The 18,511-nt window shown below is 47.5% G+C and overlaps 1 protein-coding gene across 2 annotated transcripts; it reads left to right on the top strand.

Annotated features, from left to right (window-relative positions):
- The first annotated feature begins 578 nt into the window (after positions 1-578).
- On the top strand, positions 579-14,499 carry TPX2 (TPX2 microtubule nucleation factor). Of its 2 annotated transcripts, none has more exons than XM_036395615.1 (17): positions 579-640; positions 5,420-5,572; positions 5,833-5,958; positions 6,155-6,263; positions 6,815-6,946; positions 7,615-7,737; positions 8,161-8,294; positions 8,602-8,759; positions 9,174-9,345; positions 9,462-9,600; positions 9,966-10,182; positions 10,399-10,497; positions 11,170-11,346; positions 11,467-11,613; positions 12,154-12,265; positions 12,942-13,108; positions 13,556-14,499. In XM_036395615.1, the coding sequence occupies exons 2-17, from the start codon at positions 5,470-5,472 to the stop codon at positions 13,664-13,666; spliced, it is 2,226 nt and encodes a 741-aa protein (XP_036251508.1). In that variant the 5' UTR covers positions 579-640; positions 5,420-5,469; the 3' UTR covers positions 13,667-14,499. The 2 variants fall into 2 exon arrangements, with proteins under 2 accessions (XP_036251508.1, XP_054372619.1); XM_054516644.1 differs by having other exon boundaries at positions 12,921-13,108.
- Positions 14,500-18,511: the final 4,012 nt, after the last annotated feature.

The following is an 18,511-nucleotide window of genomic DNA, read 5'->3' as shown; positions in this document are numbered from 1 at the left end:
GTCCTGCCCCCGGCGTTAACAGCTGGCTGCCCCTTCCTCTGCAAGGCCGCGGGGAAGATTATGCAGCACTTGGGGTCGATAACGACACTGCGCAAAGGGCACTTTCTCCTCACAGCATCGAGGAACCTAGCCGGTCTTACCAGGCGGTGTAAGCCGCCTTCCCTGGGCCCAGCAGTCAGAAGGGCTGATCTGCTGAGAAGCAGCGGGTGGAAGCCGGGCAGCGGACACTGATACAGCCGCAGTACCAGAGTCCGGCCCCACGGCCGCACCGGCTGACACTGGCTCTGGGGGCCCGCCCACCAGCCACTGATAGGCCGCCTGAAACGACATTCAAAGAATTGCCTTTTCTGATTGGTCTACTTTGTCCCGCAGTGCATTATGGGAGTTGTTGTTCGGTTCCCTCCCGCTCATTGTGCACTGTGCACGCACTTACTACATTTCCCGCCAGGCTTTGCAGGAAGAGCGCTACTGCATTGCTCGGCGTCTGCTCATCCGGGTCCTCAAGCGGTCCGGCCAATCATCGCGCCTCAAAGGGCGTGTGCCAGGCGGTGATTGGTGGGTTCGGACTGGCGAGCCCTGTTTGAAATCCGTTAACGGCGGCGGCAGGGGCCCCGCGCGGAGTGGCGGCGGCGCTGCTGAGGTGAGTGCGGGGCCACCGGTCGGATACCCCCGGCCTCGCCCCTCTTTCCCTGATCCGTAGCCCTTCCCTGTATCTGGTCGTTCGCTCCGGCCGTGGCGACGCGGCTGTTCCTCGGGCCTACTCCGAGCCCAGGTATTGATAACGGGGCCTCGGCTGGGAAACGGAGGCGGAAGGTGGGCTCCGGCCGCTCAGCCCGTGGCCGGAGCCGCTATCACGGCGCCTGGCGGGCGGGCTCGTAACGGAGCCCTGGGGAGTGACTGCGAAGCCCTCGTTCCCCGGGGAAGCCGAGCCCGGAGCCTGCGGCCGGTAACGGGAGGAGCCGCCGGGGCCGGGGGGTTCCCGGTACTGGAGCGCTGGGCGTGTGCCTTACGGTGGGGTGGGTGCCTCGGCAGTGAAATAAAGCTTTAAGTCTTTAAACCATCACGAAATCTGATGAAACCCTATATTTCACGACGGAAAGCTCTGTAACTTCTTCTCAGTCCAAATCCCGCTTCCCAGGAAAAGGAGGGAAGCGAACCTGGCAAAACCTGGCCCAAATAACAAAAAAAAAAAAAGCATTAGGGGAGCTACTTTTATGCGGGGCTTTTTTTAAGCTAGCTTTTTTTTTAACCTTCAACTTAATGTAACAATTAGTTGAGGCTGTGCTAGCTAAAAATAATTTTATTTTCCTTGAACATCTATTCTTAGAATGTCCCATCTTCATGTCTTCTGAAACTTGTGGGATCTTTTTTAGGGAGCATGAGATGTCAGGGCTGTTTATTTTTGGGAATGGGGGCGGGTCTGGGCCGTTAGCACAGCAAGGGCTGTGCCAGAGCTTTTCCCCTGCCCTGGCTGCCGCTCGGGGTGGTCTGCGGAGCTTTCTGCGGGCTCAGCTCTCACCTGGGGGTAGTTGAAGGCTTTGTCTCCCAGTTTGAGCATCAAATGATGGAACAGAAGCGTTTTGGGGGATGGTGAATCCGTTGTTGATTCTGTGCTGCAGAAAAGCCCAGTTGAACTTTGAGTAAGGGGCACTTTGAGAGAGGAGGGAGAAGCTGTAGATCCAGAGCATTGGAAGTGTTCACTTAACCCTGCTCAGGGAAATGCAAGGATGAAAGGTGACTTTCTGAGGCTGCCAGTGTCATGCAGGGGGAGTTCAGGTGATGGCTTTGTGGTGGGATGGTTCTCAGCAGGCTGTTGTGACAGGACTGTAGCTTCAGAGATGCTCTAACTTATGTATTAACCCCTTTCTAATGCTCCAACTTACATGTTAACCCCTGAAAAGCATCCAGGACCTTTGGATTATTATCCCAATAAAAAGAACAGAAAACTCTGGGTTGCAGGGCAATGAAGAAGCTGCCAGGTGGAATTAAAGGTGCCTGGTTAGTGGAGCATCCTGTGTTTAAGTGGCAGCTGGGGTTGAAGCCCAGCAGAAGGCCCTGGAATTGCTGGAGCAGGTTCCCATGCAGCTGCCTCAGCCTTGGGGAAGCTTCTCTTGCTTATTCCTGGTTGCCTGTCTTGGGTTCTGAGGCATGTGGATCAGCTGGCTTTGTGTTTATCTGCCGGTGTAACTTAGAGTAGCCTCTTGTGTGTCTGTTGTTGTTTATTGGGCTTTCTGTCCCTGGTAGGATTTGCCATAAGTAACATTTGTAACTTGTGAAGCTCCAGTGGTGTGTTGTGATAAGGCATTATCTCCAGCTCACCAGGGCCTTAGCTACATTGCAGAAAGTGCAGATCTCTCTGCCTTCCTCAGGATCCAGACTGGTTTGGGTTGGAAGGGACCTTAAAACTCATCTTTTTCCAAGCCCCCATCACCATTCTGGGCAGAGACACCTTCCAGTGGATCAGCCCTGTACAACCTGGCCTTCAACACTTCCAGGGATGGGGCAGCCACAGCTTCTCTGTGGGCAGCCCTTGCCAGAGCCTTACCACCCTTACAGGGAAGATTTTCTGCCTAATATCCAATCTAAATCTCTCCTCTTTTAGTTTAAAGCCATTCCCACTTGTCCTATCACAACCTTTCTGTGTCCCTATCCTGTCCTTGCTACTCTCTTACACTCCTCCATTTTCTCTCCCTCTGTCCTTGATTTCTCATCTTGGAATGCTGCATCCTATCTCCAACACCATGGCCTAAATGGCTGGGAGGATTCTTTGTCCGGGCAAATTGTGCTGTTGGCACAAAATTCCCAACTACATTAAGACAAAGACACTGAACACATCTGTGATGGAATTGTGTCAGAATTTTAAAGCTAATTTGGATTAGAGAGAGGTGTGAAGTTATTCCAAAATACCTATTGCACTTGCTGTTGGATCAGTCTTATTCTGGGATAGGAGTGCTTGTTCCAACTTAGTGTAATCCTTTTTCAAAGCTAACTAATCTAAACCACGCCAAGGCACTCTTCTGGAACGTGCCAAAGTGTAGTTACTCAAAAGAAACCTGATGTCCAGAGGAACCCACTGCCCGTTCCTCCCTGTGGATACAGCTGTGCTGCTCTGGAGGCACATTTAGGTCAGTGAGAGAGCAGACCTAGAAAGCAAATGAAGCTTTTAATTAAGTTAAGAATTGGGGGGGTCTTTTTGCAGGAGAGAAGATCAGATCCCCCTTTCCTGCCTGGGCAGCTCTGCAAAGCAGGTGAAAGCTGATCCTGCAGAAGGGGGGTGAGGGTTCCCCTGGCTGGCTGCAGACACCCGCGTCGACACGGGAGGTGATGGATGTGGGGGAGAGCAGGGTCATGCTTTAAATCCACGCCGAGCTGTGTAGGATTACAGCGTGCCTGTAATCACGCCTGGGAAATGCACACGCTGCCTGCTAATTAGGGAACGTCCCTATTAATGAGGGAAAATTTCCACGCCTCCCTTCCGGTGGATGAATGCTGCGGTGGAGAGAAAGAATTTTGGATGGAGATAAATGTGGTTGTGCTGTCAGAATCATGATGGGGTGTTTTAAAATGCCTGCAGGGAGTGGGCTGTGCTTGGCAGAGCCTGTTGGGTTTGCAGATGCCTGGTGGTGGGCACAGGAGTGATAAATCACTGGAGCATTCCTGGCTGATCCCTGTCCCAGCCTGAGTCGGTGGGTGGAGGAGCAGGATGCCTCTCAGTGAGCTGCTGCTTCACCATCAGTCCTGTTCCAGGCAGGACTTAGAGGATATGTAGGGATTTGAGAAGCACATGCCATGAGTTCATCTGACTGAAATGGACTTTCTGGAGTTCAGTCACAATAACTTTTATCTCCCTGTTGTCTCTTTCAAGAAACAGAGTATGAAACAGGCAGTAATACAATCCTTTTCCTGATTATTCTCTTCTGTCTGGGATAGAGGGGAGAGAGAAAGGGGTCAGCAATGAGGTCGGTGATGAGGGTGGTGACACTATGGAATATGGGCTCCACTCAGTAAAAAGCTGCAAACTGCAGCAATGTAGCAGTGGGCACAAGTAGCTGTGAAACATGATGCCCAGAGCTCTGACTCTGACTGGAGAGGGAGAGGGTGAGGGGAGAATGCAGATGACGCATTTGATTTTTAAAAAAGTCTAAAGTGTTGACAGAAATTCTATCTTGATTAAGGGCAGTAGGAAAGCATTTGATTCCAGCCGAGTCTCGAGCTCAGTTACAGTTGGTTTTGGCTCTAATTCTTCTGTTTGCCTTCTTTGGGCCCTACCTTGACATCTTCCCAGCCATGTAGCTGGTGCTTCTCTAATGACGTTCTTGCCTTTAACTATCACAGCTCTGCTCTGGGGAGCTGGAGGCTTCTCAGTGCACCCACAGTGTTTGTGACCAGCATGGTACCCCCTAAACACTGCTTTGCTGTACTCTTGACCATTTTCTTATTTATTGAGGAACACCATCTGGGTTTTGAACCATGTGTGGTTGGCCTAGACAGGTGGCTCAGGGCTGAGGCTCTGTGGGTTAGGAATATGCTGCTTTGGAATTGCTTGGATTCATCAAAGAAAAGTTCAGGTGATTTCCTTGGAGAGTGTTTAATAACATCCTTGTGGGCTTTGCCTCACAGCTGTTTAAGGCATCACAAAAGCACCTTTGCAAGAAGGTTTTGTATAATTTCAGAGTTTATAACTTTGTCACTGGCTTTATTCCTGTTCCATTGAGTTTAATATCACCTGTTGACACAGGGACTCCTCTTGCTGTCAGTGCTTCATTAATTAACTGCAGGGACTGTTTGACATGGGTCACAGTGCTCAGTTTGTTTATAGCCTGGCCAGCCTTGGGCTAGTGCTAAGGAATGCAAGAGGGCTTGACACTGCCCTCCTTCTGACTGTTTGCCCAGTTACAGTGTTCTAGAGAACCCTCTTCCTGCTTTGAAAATCAATTTATTATACTGAAGAGCACCTTTGTATTGTTAGCACTTTTTTGTAGCCCTTCAGAGAGAGAGGCTGTGCATTACAGTGCTCTGGAGTGTATCTCATCAGGTTTGTAAATCTTGTAAGGGTAAGAACTCTTCTTTGTGTGTGGTGAGGGAAGGAAGTGGTAATCAATCACTTTCTGGAAAAACTTTATACTTTACTCCTTAAAAAATACAATTCTGGCACCCACAGGTACAGAAAAAATCCCATCAAAACTTGATCTTTCTGATAGTTTTGTACCTGCAAATGTCAACAGTGGTGAAATATCCTTAGCTTTGCAGATCAGCAGTAGGATAAAACTCTGCATTGCTTATGAGGAGTTCTGCCCAAAGGTGTGAAGTGCAAGAAGGGGGGGATGTCCCAATGCCTGTCCCAGTGCCTGTCCCTAGCAACTCTGCAGAGGAAAAGGGGTGGGGGATGATTCCACTGATTCCCTGTTGTTGTCTAAAGGGCTGTAGCAGTGCAGACAGAGGACTCTTGGGGAGAGTGTGACTGTGAAGATGTCTAAGCCAGAATCCCGTTATTCTTTTGATGTCCCAAACATCTGCATTGATTTTGCAACTCTGAATGAGGATGATGTGCACAATGCAGACTCCTGGTTTGGTAAGTTGCTTCCAACCCCTTGAGGTGTTCCTTGTTGGGTGACACCTTGGTGTGATCCTTGTTTTAGGCCTGGCTTCTGTGCCAATTAATCATTATGTTAACTGCTTAATTCATCGTGTATGGGGTTTCTTTTGTTCTGTTTTTTTTGTATTTAAATTTTGTCATCTGTAACTTGCCTTTGTTAACCTCATAATGATATTCTGGGGTATTGTTAACAACTCCTAACAGTGTGTATAGTGAAAGTCTTTCTCTCCTTACAGATGAAAAAGCCAATCTGGAGAATGTCCCTCCTGCAGAAAATCTGGCAAAGGTCTCACACTGCAGCCCTGCTTTTTCAAAGCCTGATGTTATTCTGTCTTCTGTCCCATCACAAGAAGTAGCAATGAGTAAGCTGGCATGGTGTGGCAGGGAGGGAATAAATTTTACCTGCTTTTCACTGACAAAATGGAAAGGCCTCTGTCTGGCTTTTGTGGGGCCATCTTCATAAACTCTACATCTACATTATCTACAAGGTCTCCTGTGGTTTTACTTGTTGTTCTGTATATGTGTATATAGATGAGCTGACACTTGCCCCTTTCTCAGGTGAAAACGATGGTGAAGCAGAATGTGCCCAGGACAACACAGTCCCTCAGAATATCATCGGGTCCCTGGCAACCTGGAGAGCTGCTGCCCCTGCAGAGGCCCCTCAGAGGTGAAATATTTGTGTTCAGTTTGTACAGTGATTGATGATGGTGTAACTAAGCAGATCCTTGCTCTCAGGATCTGCAGTTCTAAGCTGTTCTTGGGACATCCTGTGGGGCTGGAGTTTTCCAACATGGAGATGGTGCATTGGGACATCTGATCTGCTGGCTAAGTTGGAGGGGCAGTCTCTAGGGTGGAAATGTAATGCAGTGTCTCACATACTTGTCAAATGAGACTCAGCAGCACCAGGAGCTTCTCTTCTGGAATGTGTGGATATCTGAAACTGAGGTGGCTTATAAAGTTTCTTTGTTTATATCTGCCTGACTTGGGCAGAACTCATTCTTGATAAGAATGCAAGGGGCTCTGCATGCTCATATATAGAAAGGAATATTTAGTTTATGGGTTGTTAAACTTTAATAAATCATACTGTATTTGGATTGTTGTGTCAAACACAATTTGTGTGGTGGAGTTAGGGGATGCACTGGCATAAATGTGTTATCCAGGTCAGGTGTGTACTCAGATCTGTGGGAAAACTGACTTCTACTTTCTGTTCTACTCTAGACCAGGCAGGAGACTGGCTGCAAAGCAGGGGAAGACCCAGCAGCGCAAGCAGCCAGGCAGAATCAAAGCAGAGAGAATTGCTAATGCCGTGGATAATAAGGAAGATGTTCCACCCTTGAAGAAAATGAGACTGTATGTCATCCAAGTCCTTCTGTTTAGGGCTGGGAAAAGGGCTACAACTATTTCTTTGGAAAGGGTTTTTGCCTGTCTGAGATGGTTCTTACAGGAAAGTTAGGGGGTAGTGGCTGGAACTGGTTGCTGATACTGATTTCATGAACGAGAAATGGCTGTAAATACTGAAGGCATTGCTCTGTTTGGAGATGGACATGTGAATTAAATAAGCATGGGCTTCTTCACCTTCTTACTCAGTGTCTGTCAGCTTTAAATTTGTCTGAACTTATCCATCCAGAAGTCATCAGGCAGTCATTAGCTATGAACAAGTCACAGCCAAAATATTTCTCAAATTAACTTAACCACTAAAGTATATGGTGATAAGCTTGAGGTCAGGAAATTGAAGTGTGATCTTTGAAACACTGCTGTATCTCAGTGATCTACAGTGTACATCCCTTTTCCAGAAAAGTTCCAAAAACTCAGTAATTCATCTTCCCTTCTGCAGCCTTAGAGTACCAGAGAAAGCTGGATGGTCCATACCTGGGCCTGGGGTGAGGTAAGGCCAGCCTGGCATACCTTAGACCTCACCAGGTGTTGGGATGTTATGCATGGTGGTGAGAGCTGCAGGTAGTAACTTATTTAGAACACAGTTAATTCAAGGGGTTTGCCCTAACAACTTTTTCTCTTAGTTCTGGTAGCAGAGAGAAGGTGACAGAAACGTCCACAAAGAAAGAGCCCCTGCAGGATCCTGACCTCTCTCCAGGGAGAGGGAAAAGCAAACAGACCATGCCCTCCACGCCAACAATGTTGAAGTACGTGGCTTTCTTGTGACTTGTGTGCTAATCACAGTTGATTTAGGTGACAGTCCTGGCTGTGTGTTTTCAGCTTCAACTTAGCATGTGATGGTATCACATTTAGTAAACACTGGGTCAAGGCAACAGTATTAGGATGAAATGTACTTCACTGGCTGAACCACTGCACAGAAAAGCTTTTGCTTTTCTTTTGAGGAAAAAGTTGTTCTTCCTAATGGGTTGAGAATGCACACAGCAAATGAGTCTGCAGAATAGCAGCTGGCTGTGAGATTTCTTGAACAAACAAAACCCAAGCACATCTCTTTTTATAACTGGTGATGCTCCTACAGCGAGGCTGGACATAAGCATATTCCTTGCACAAACATCATGCTAATAACCAGGGAAGCAGAAAGGCATATCTTAGTTTTTAATGTCTTTATGCAGGAGGACCAAACCTTCTAGCAAGGCAAAGAGTACAGAGGAGCAGGAGCTGGAAAAGATGCAGCAGTTGCAGCAGGAGGTTATGGAGCTGCGGAAGAAGAACGAGGAGTCTCTGAAAGCAGCTATTGCTGGAGCAGGTGGGCTCTGCCTGAATTGCTGAATGAAGCTGCACTGGGCTCAGCTGGAGAGTGCTGCACAGAGCTGTGCAAGTACCTTTGAAAACAAGCATTTCAGACTTTGCAATAACTATTAGGAGGCATTTAATGTAGATCAGCCCCTAAACTGCCTGGAAACAGGTGGGTTTGGATTATGTCATGTTTTGAAATGTTAAAGATGAGTTCTCTAAAAATTTACCTAGTTGTTAGAAATTAAATGCTTTTTTATTTCCACAAATTGTACCCCACAGCAAAAGTCTTCCAGTCCTTACATGTTCTTTTTCTCTAGGACAACCCGTGAAGAAACCTGTTGGTCAAGTAACAAAGCCAATTAATTTCCACTTCTGCACAGAGAATAGAATTAAACAGAATGCAGAAAGCCAGCCTGGGAACGAGTACAAGGAGCTGGATTTTGCAGCAGTCCTGAGGAAGCATCCCCCTTCTCCGGTGAGAGCCAGAGTGTTGCCAGCACTCAGCTCACTGATTCTTGCCATCACCTCCCTGCTGCTTGTGCAATGCTTGGGCTGATACCCGCAGAGAGGTTACCACAGGAGGCAGGTGTTGTGCAAATGTGACTGCAGACTTCCTGTGTCTCTGTGTTGCCACAAGACTCCAAAGAAACCTTGTGGAAAAAGGAGCCCTTTAATGTCAGATCTTCCAGTCATTCCACTTTGTGCTTTAATCTGCTCAATAGAGTTTCCCAATATAACTTGTGCATTTTCTGACTGTTAACACTTGTGCTTAATGTGAGGTGAGGTGTTCTTTGCAGTGAGAGGAAGGGACAGATACTGTGCATCAGTGGGGAAAGGAAACGTCATCAAAACCTCCTGGCCAATACTGACTGTGGTTTTCTGTCTCCAGGTGCGAATGCCAAAGGGGCACACTGTCCCCAAACCTTTCAATCTGTCCCAGGGAAACAAAAGAAAACATGAAGAACCCACAACAGAATATGTGTCCATTGCTGAACAGGTAGAAGCGTTCCAAAAACGCACACCCCCTCGTTACCATTTGAGGAGCAGGAAATCTGAGGAAGGTGAGTTGTCCTGGCTGTGTCCAGAGCAAGAGATGCTTTGACTACTCTGAGCAAATGGCCTGTGATTGTTGCAGGCCTTGCCATTAACTGCTGGTCTCTGTGACTTGAATTTGTAGGCTCAGTTTCAAAAAAGCCAGTGAAGGCTGGGCCCACACACCCCAAAACACCAGTGCTGCGAACGAAGCAGCGCTCGAGACCTGTCACCTGCAAACCTGCTGCAGAGTTAGAAGCAGAGGAAATAGAGAAAATTCAACAGTAAGTAAGGGCTTACCCTAGTCCTCCAGGGAATGATTGAGATTCCTTTAGGTTGTTCATAATTCTTTAGCTCTGATTGTAGGGGAGTGAAATATAAACAATTCATTTTGAAGAATGTGCTCTTAGGAGAGCTGATCTTGGGTTGAGTACAGTATATGATGAGTAAAGCAAACCCAATATAGCAATGCAGCCTGCATGCACTTCAAAACTTGCCTGTAGGCAAAGGTTTGGATTTCTAGGAAAACAATCCATAAGATTTTCCTTATTAATCTTGCTGTTTTGAAGGCAAAGGAAGAATTGCTAACTGTAGTTGCACACTAACATACAGTGTATGACTGGTGACTGTCTCCATTGTTCCTGCATAGGTACAAATTCAAAGCACGAGAAGTCAATCACAAAATCTTTGAGGGTGGGCCACTCCTGCCCAAGAAACCCCCTGTGAAGAAGCTCACCCAACCTATTGGCTTTCAGCTGGAAATAGAAAAAAGGATTCAGGAGCGTGAGAGTAAGAAGCAGCAGGAGGAAGAGCGCTTCGAATTCCATTCCAGGCCATGTCCCACAAAAATCCTGGAGGATGTTGTGGTAAGAGGTTTAATAATACCCAGGCTTGGGAATTGGTGGCAATGAGCTTCAAAATGTTTGTAGCTATGTTGCATTATGTGTTTAACGATCTCAGTAAACAGTGCCTGTCATTAGGTAAGAATCACAGTAGGTACATCCTGTGCTGTCAGGTTGTTTCTCTGAGGCGTTTTCTTGGCACTTGGCCTTGGGTAACTCCTTACTGGCTTTTCTGAACAGGGTGTTCCAGAGAAGAAAGCACTTCCTATTACAGTCGCCAAGTCTCCAGCCTTTACCTTGAGAAGCAGGACCCGTGTGTCTGGCAGAGAGGAGGAAAAGGTAACAGTTGTGACGAGGCTGGAGCCAGGCCCAGCTCTCACTGCAGTGCCTGCTGTGCCTCTGGATGTAGGTGGGATGCTCTGGGGCTGGAAGCCCCTTCCTTCCCTCCTGTGAGCAGTTCCTCCAGTGGTTACCTTTGCCTGTGCCATTCACTTGAAACAATCTGGTTATTGTTACTCATTTTACAGAAACTAAGTTCTCATTAAAAATGAAATAATTTAAATGCTAGGGCACTGATGAGGGTTTCTGAGGTGTTGCTGCTATAAATGAGGAAGGTGAACTGCTTAGATTTCTCATCCTTCCCTATTCTGTCACTGAAGGCAAATATTACACATGACCTTTCTTCTCCCTGAGGTGGGGAGCAGGATTCTGAAAGCTTCACATCCTTCTTCCTTTCCTTCTTGTCAAGGGGATATTAAATAATTACAGTCTAATTTGAATGAGTACTAGAATTGAGAGTGGTTTCACAAAAGGAAGAATTGGGCCTGTGGTTCAGGATGCCAGTAAATTGGTACTTCTTGGATTCCTAATTTTTGCAGTGTCCACTGTTTGTGTGACCCTGCTGTGCCCCTTATCAAAGGAGCTCATTCAAAACTCTTTGTGGCTTTGCTTGGCAGGAGTTGCAGCCTATACAAAAGTAAAAAATCAGATCCTAATGCTAATATCCTTTAGGAAAAAGAGGAGGTGGCTGTGATCAAAGCTAATCCTATGCCACATTATGGAGTTCCTTTCAAACCCAAAATGCCAGAGCAGAGGCACGTGGAAGTTTGCCCCTTCTCTTTTGATGCCCGGGACAGAGAGCGACAAATACAAAAAGAGAAAAAAATAGAAGAACTACAGAAGGAAGAGGTAAGAAACAAAAGCTATCTTGGATTCTACTCCTTCAGTAAAAAGAGTGTGATAGGATTTGCTGTTGTCTATTAAACCTCCGGGGAAAGGACAAGAAATATTTTGAGTTGTTTATTTCAGGTGCCGAAGTTCAAAGCGCTGCCTCTGCCTTACTTTGACCAAGTTAAACTGCCAGAAAAGAAGGTCAAAACTGCAACTCAGCCTGAGCCATTCCATCTGCAGGTGGATGAACGGGGAGCTGCCAAACTCCAGAGCTGGAAACAGCAGGTAGGATGAAAAGGGTAATGGGAATGACCAGACCTAAATCAACTGGAGTTGTGGTTGATTAGAGAAACTGTCCTCCTTGAAGTGAATCAGTAGCTGAGTTGGAATTTTTCTGTACTTGGCATGAGACTTGTGCTATTGGGTTAAGGATTGGTCAATGGTTTGTTTTTATTTTTCTCACTTAGTGGTAAATTATGGGATTTACCACAATTGTATGAACAGCTGTGGGGCATTTTCTAAGCACCAGCTCTGTGCAGCTGAATCTCTTTGCTGACTATCTCCAGGAATTTATTGTCACATAAATAATATACGTATTTTCTCATGTGAAGTCTGCAGTGGACACCTGAAACTTTCTTCAGGCTATTTTTTGGCAAAGCAACTGTCAGGCAACAAGTGACACCAATTTTTGGCTTTAGTATAATTTTGTATGGAAATTATTTGACTAAGTCAGCATGGCTTTTCCAGTGTAGGGAGTGCTGGAGTCTGGGTCAGGAGGAGATGGTCTCTTTCTGCCTGCACTTGATGTGCTCTCTTTTCTTGCAGCTTGAAGAGGACTTGAAAAGGCAGAAAGAGGCAGCATGTTTTAAAGCTCGTCCCAACACAGTCGTTTACCAGGAGCCTTTTGTGCCCAAAAAGGAACATAGGATGCTATCAGGTGGAGTTGCAAGTACTTGCTGCACGGGTTTGGCTGATAGCTCAGAACTGAGGCAATTAAGTCATGTTTTTTTCTGGCTGTTGCCTCTTCTTCATCAGCACAGCCGATAGTGCCTTGCATTTAATCAACTAATTGCCTAACAGCTTGTGTCCCTTGGGAGCAGGGGGATTTCCTCTCCACCCCCCTGTCCTGCTCCAGCATGGCAGCTGTATTTAGAAGCTCTGCTGCAATTGGCAGATGATTGATGTGTGCCAGCTCAGGATAAGGGTACTGAGAATGTGAGGAGCTCCCTGCAGAGACAGCTGGCATTTCTGCAGCGCTGTCACTCTTTCCCTCCCGTTTCTAGTGAGATGAAGGCATTTACTGCTTGGGTAGGCTGAGATTTGTAGAGCATAAAACCAGCCAAAAGCTTGTTTGTACTAACAATTGTGTGCTTGCTCCCTCCCATGAGAACACCCATGATGGGGTGACGTCTGCATTAACACTGCTCACGTCTGGGAGTAAAGTTTTCTCTTTTCCTGAAGCCTGGAGGTATCTCCTAACCACCCTTGCCAAGGGGAAGCTCTCCAAAGGGAGGCTTCCATTGACATTAGTGCTGCTCTGCTTTACCTGACTGTCTTTGAACCAATATTATCTCCTCTATTTCTAAACTTAGAGAGCCTTTCTGGTTCTGTAGTTCCTGAAAGCTTTGAGCTGGCAACAGAAAGAAGAGCAAGAGAACGGCAAGAATTTGAAAAGCGATTGGCAGACGCAGAAGCCTTAAAGGAGAGGTATGAGGAGCAGATCAGGCAGGAGCAAGAGGAGCGTGAAAAGGAAGAAGTTGCTAAGCTAAGACAAGAAATGGTAAGTGAGCTGTTTGTGAGCAAGGGCTATAAAGTAACCCAAAGGAATGTGGGAATATCCTTATGGAGCTAATGTCACAGTTGAGCTGTGCTAAAACTGCCTTTTCAAGGTTCCCTTTTGCAAATTGATGACTCACTAACTTCACAACTGGTTTAAAAAAACCAAACCTACAAAACCATGCAAACAAAGAAGGCAGCTGTGCTGAGATGGCTGAGTTTTGGAGCTGCACATGTGTAGTTATCAAAGCAGAATGATCTTAGTAAAACTCACAACCCCAGCATGTGCTGTGCATTTTCCCACTACCTCACTCCAGTGCCCAGGGTGGTGTGGTGGTCTCAGGCAGATGCTTACCTTCACTTCATCCACAGCTCACCTGCAAATTTCAGCTTCATCATAACTGCAACCATTTGCTTTGTTTTGCCCTTGCTCATATTTATTTTTCCACAGGTTCACAAGGCAAACCCAATACGCAAATACCGCAGCCTGGAAGTGAAGTCCAGTCATCAACCACTGACTGTGCCAAAGTCTCCCAACTTCTCAGACAGATTCCGATGCTGATGAGCATCCACATCCATGTGACAAATGCTGGGAGATCCCATCCCTCTCCACTCCCTTGGTAGGGAGAGAGGGAGCAATTGTTTTTCCATGACTGCTCAGTCTGAACTCCTATGCTTGGTTTCATTGTTGTACTGAGTAGTTAAACTCCACCTGAGCCTGTGGCATTTCAGCAGTGCCTCCTGGCCTTGCTGTGTATACAGACCCCATCTTCTCTAGAGACTAAACCAGGTTTTGATATTGCATACAGATATTTTATACCTAACTAAATAAAAATTCCTAATCTGCTCGCTGTCTCTGGCTAGTGGGCTGAAGCCCTTTCCTGCAGAAGAGTTTTTGATAAAGACTGGCCACACAGATGTGTGCATCTGGCACAGCTGTCTTATGTTTTTACACTAAGTGCTATTTTCAAGTGTCTTGTTTTTTAGCATTTTAGTCTACATTTAGCTTGAATTGTGTTAAGTGAGGTTCCTTCAAGCCAGTGTAGCGCGGGTCTGGCCTTCCTTGTTGATGTTTAGATGACCACAAATATAAATCTTGCCCATGCTTAAAGGTAATTCTTTGTGTAAATTAGAGTATTAAACCACCTTGCTGTTTTATAGCTGAAGCCCTGTTTGGGGAGACATTTATCTGGCAAGTGACTTGCTGTGAGCTGCTGCCCCAGCTTCTGCTAGTGCAGGTCTCTTGGCTACAGAGCCATCAGCATCTCTGGCTAGTTTGGGCAGCAAGCAGAACTAAACAGCCCAAGTGCTCAATTGTGTTGGAGGACAAAACTGCTGGCATTATGAAGAGTGGACACATCTAGATTAAAGTTTTAATAATTATTTCTTACTTGATATTGTGCTCTGATTTCTTACTTTTATATTTTGCTGAAATACCTGCTTACACCCATGAGCAGGGCTGCTTGCTACTGTTGTGCTGCTTAGTAGAGGGGGAGAAATGGAAATTTAGAATTAATTTGTCCTAATTGGACAAACTTGGTTATTTGGTGGTTATGGAAAACATTTGCTTTCATTTCTTCTGAACTGGGATACTGTTGAAGAAGTATTCCCAGAATGTGTAGCTTTTTGTTCAGATTTTTGGGTGAAAAAGAGAGTTCAAACTAGGTGTTAGATTCCACCTAAGGGGGTGCTTAGAGATGCTGTCTCGTTCTTGCCAAAGTACATCACAGAATTGCTATTTTATCCTAGATTGAGAGAGATAGCAGTGGAAGCAAGTCCTTAGAGACCTAAATTCCAAGATGAATGTTTATTGGACCTAAGAGATGATGTTTCTGCAGGAATTCTCCTAAAAAGTGGGATGCCCAAGAAAAGTCATTGCAGAACAGCTGGGGTCTCTATGGGAATGTTTTCAAGAGTACCAGCCTCAAACTTCAGTGCTGGGATTAAAAGAGGAAAAGCCACTCACACTGAAATACAAGGATTCTTCAAAGAAATTAAAGGTTTTATGTAGCTAGAGCTGAGGAGCTGGAGAATGAGAGCCTTGGGGAAGTACTAAAAGGATGAATGACCCCATGGCAGTGTGGGTTCTTGGAATTGGTGAGCTCAGACATGGCTCCATTTTGCTCAAGTTTCAGCTTTTCCTTCCCTTCTCTTGAGCATCTTTGTGTAGCTGTGGCAGAGGTTGGCCCAAAAGTTTGATCTAATTACCCAGTCTGCCTTCAGCCACATTTTTCTGACTTTGCTGATAGCCCCGTGTCACTGAGCTGAGAGTTACAGGACAGCCAGAAAAACTGCTGTCACTGCTGCTGTGACAATTTGCAGGGTGGCTGGAGCACAAGGGACATGTCAGCATCCTCTTCTTGAAAATGAAAATCCATGTGGATCTGACCTGTCTGCCTTAACCCCATTTCTGTCATGGTGGGGCTGTTCCCTGTGATCTGCTACTGGCTGGGGACATCACAGAACCTCAGATGTTTTTTCCTCGAGTGCCAGCTCTGGAGAAGGCAGCGTGTGGGCAGCAGAAGCAGCAAATATTTATGATGAGTCAGGAGGAAGCTGGAATGATGATGAGCTGCTGAAGAATGTGAAGGCAAGCAGGATCATGAGGCCGTGGAACTGGAGCAGCCACTAAGCCCTGAAGGATGAAGCAGCTGGATTTCCCTGATGGCCCTACATGGCCTCTTCTGCCTTGAGGAAGGGGTTGTGTGCCTGACAGCTTGGCAGTGTTTTTTCCCCAATGGTATCATTTGGGTCTAATAAAAGACATTACATCTTCCCCCAGACATGGGCTCTTGTATTCCCCACTGCAAACAGGGGCAGGAGCCTCAGGCAGCTGTGCCTCCAAGGCTCTGGGGTGTTCGTATGGGCTTGGAGTCACCCACCAAGTTCTCATGGGCTGGGATGTGGGACCTGTTCTCTTAATTGGGGGGAAGTGGTGACATGGTGGGAAAACTGCTCGAGTGTACAAAGTATAAAAATCATGTCCTGAAGGAGCTGGATGTTGGAGAGGATGGGATTTGGCCAATGCTTCAGCAGGAAAAGGGTGGCAGGTGATTTTTCTGCTGGAGAGAACAAATTTACAGGATGGGAGCAACAGGCTGGGATTTAACTAAGTGCTGTTGCAACACCTCCCTTTAGAGTCAGGGTAGGTTGAGAAACTGATGTGAAATCTATATTCTCTGTGTGGATTTTGCAGACACATTTTTGTATTCCAGTACTCAAAGGTCATCACCCTTACGTGCATGCCTTGAGAGCAAGGATTGGGAGGAGGAGAGAGGAGATTGGGCACAAAATCTTCCTCTGCTCTGCTAGTTGGGCTGTACTCAATTTGTTATCAAAATAATTTCCTGAACACAGACTAGAGCTGGAATTTAAAGGCAGCCAATGTTTTCCTGGACTTCCATGTTGATTGCAAGATCAAATTATCTGGTGAATAAATTCTTATGAAAAGGCTTGATGATGCTCTCAGATCACAGCTTTGCTTCTCCCTTCTGTCTCCACTGGGAAACCTTTGCAGCTGATTGTGTGACCTGGCCTGAACCTGGCAACTCCTGGGTCTGGGCAGGTCTTGGTGCTGCTTCTGGCAGCCACATCACTGGATGCTCTGTTGATGATGTTGGGATTTTTCCTTGTCTTTCCCCATCACCTTGCTGACACCTGTCATGACACGATGGTGGAAGCCCTGGTTCTGATGGAAGCAGTGAAGCCAGATAGCCCGGCTGGTTTGTGTTTCAGCAGCATGGCTGGGATTCAGGTGGGGATGTTGTTCAGCCTTCCCTGCCGCTCGATTTAGCAGGGGTGTCGGGTTTCCCGGGAATGGGCCGGCTTTGGCCCCGCAGAGCCTCCCTTCCCAGGGTAAACGTAAAGGTTAAAGTGTGCTGCCGCAGTTGTGACAACGGCGTCGCCAGGGAACAGCGTGCTTGAGGCGCTGCCAGAAAGCCCCAGGACAGGCTGTTTCCCAGCTGCAGCCAATGTAGGCTCTGGCTTGAGTTCCTGAATGGGAAGGGAGAAAAAAAAAACCCAAGCCCAGGCTGAGAAGCCTGGGTGGTGGCTGGTTTGCAGAGCCCCAGGGCTCTGTGTTGCTCCTTGGGCATGTGGTTTTGGGCCAAGGCATCTGAAATCCTGGGGTGGAACTGCCCTTCAATTCTACAATTTCTTCTTCCCAAAGATCTGATTTCAGCTTATTTCTCTCTGCCCACAGATGAATTTTATCTGTGGTAATGCCAAACCATGGTCCCCCCATTGCCTCTGGGAAACCATGGCTCCCCAGTACCCCTGCCCAGGGCTTTGCTTCCTCACCTTGTGCCGGGGATTTGTGCCCAGACCAGCCTTGCTCCTAGGGAGCGTGGAAGATTGCAAGCATCCCAGAAAGGCTGGCTGGTGTCCAGCTGCTTGCTCCTGCTCTCCTTGGAGAATTTTATCCCAGTGTCCACCACACCAAGAGCTCCAAGGGGGCTGTGGGGCATGGTTCTGGCTCATGCCTGGGCATGGATGTGCTTCTTCCACCTCGGGCTTGCCAGGACGGTGCAGAGCCAAAGGCTGGCGGAGTGGTGGCAGTATGTGCCTGAAGTGACACTGGTGGCCTCCAGGTGCCTGGCAGCCCAGCTGGAGGAGGAGAGAGGTATGTCCAAACTGTATGTTGGCGATGACAGTCGATGGGCAGAGGCCCTGCTGGCCAGGCACAGCATCTGGCCAGTATTGCTGACTGTGGCCCTACAGAGGCCAAGGTGGGGGACTCCCACTCATCACAGGAGTGGTGGCTGAGCCAGGGCTGGGCAGTGTGTGGGTCATTGTCACCAAGATCTGTGGCTGCTGGTGGTGCTCCAACCTCTGCTTGTACCCAACTGCATCAACACATCAGTGAGCTGGAGCTGTGTGCCTGCTCCTGCATTATCTGGTGCTCATCACATTCCAAGTCCTGCCATGGGTTTCAGGAAAGGAGCTGAAGCCACAAATCCCAGCTGTGAAGGCTGGAGTGGGACAGCTCCACATCTGCTCAGGAGTCCCTGGCTGTGTCCACTGAGCAAGTGTTGCTCTTGCATTGAGCTGTTGATGGTGGGTGCCCCAGGCCAGGGCAGGGACAGGTGGGACAGCAGCACCTCAAGAACAGGAACAGCTGTGCTCCCATCCTGGCTTTTCTCAGTTTCAATGCCACATGTAGAACCACTGGCAAAGTCTGACCCCAGGCTGTGGCACACAGATGCTGGTGGCTCACTGGGAGCTGGGATTTGCCAGTGTGGAGCAGCAGCACTGCCTGAGCAGTGTTGGTCCTCCTGAAAGGTGCTGCAGGCAGTTTGGGCACTGCTCTTGGAGGGCTGCTGCTGCTTGTTGGTGGCATTGATTCAGCTCCATCGTGGATGGCACTGGCCAGGGCAGCCTCCCCACTTCCTTTGCTGCTGTAGCCTCC

The sequence above is a fragment of the Molothrus ater genome, chromosome 17 (assembly GCF_012460135.2).
Source record: "Molothrus ater isolate BHLD 08-10-18 breed brown headed cowbird chromosome 17, BPBGC_Mater_1.1, whole genome shotgun sequence".
NCBI classification, from domain to species: domain Eukaryota; kingdom Metazoa; phylum Chordata; class Aves; order Passeriformes; family Icteridae; genus Molothrus; species Molothrus ater.
This window is presented reverse-complemented; position numbering and strand designations above follow the sequence as displayed.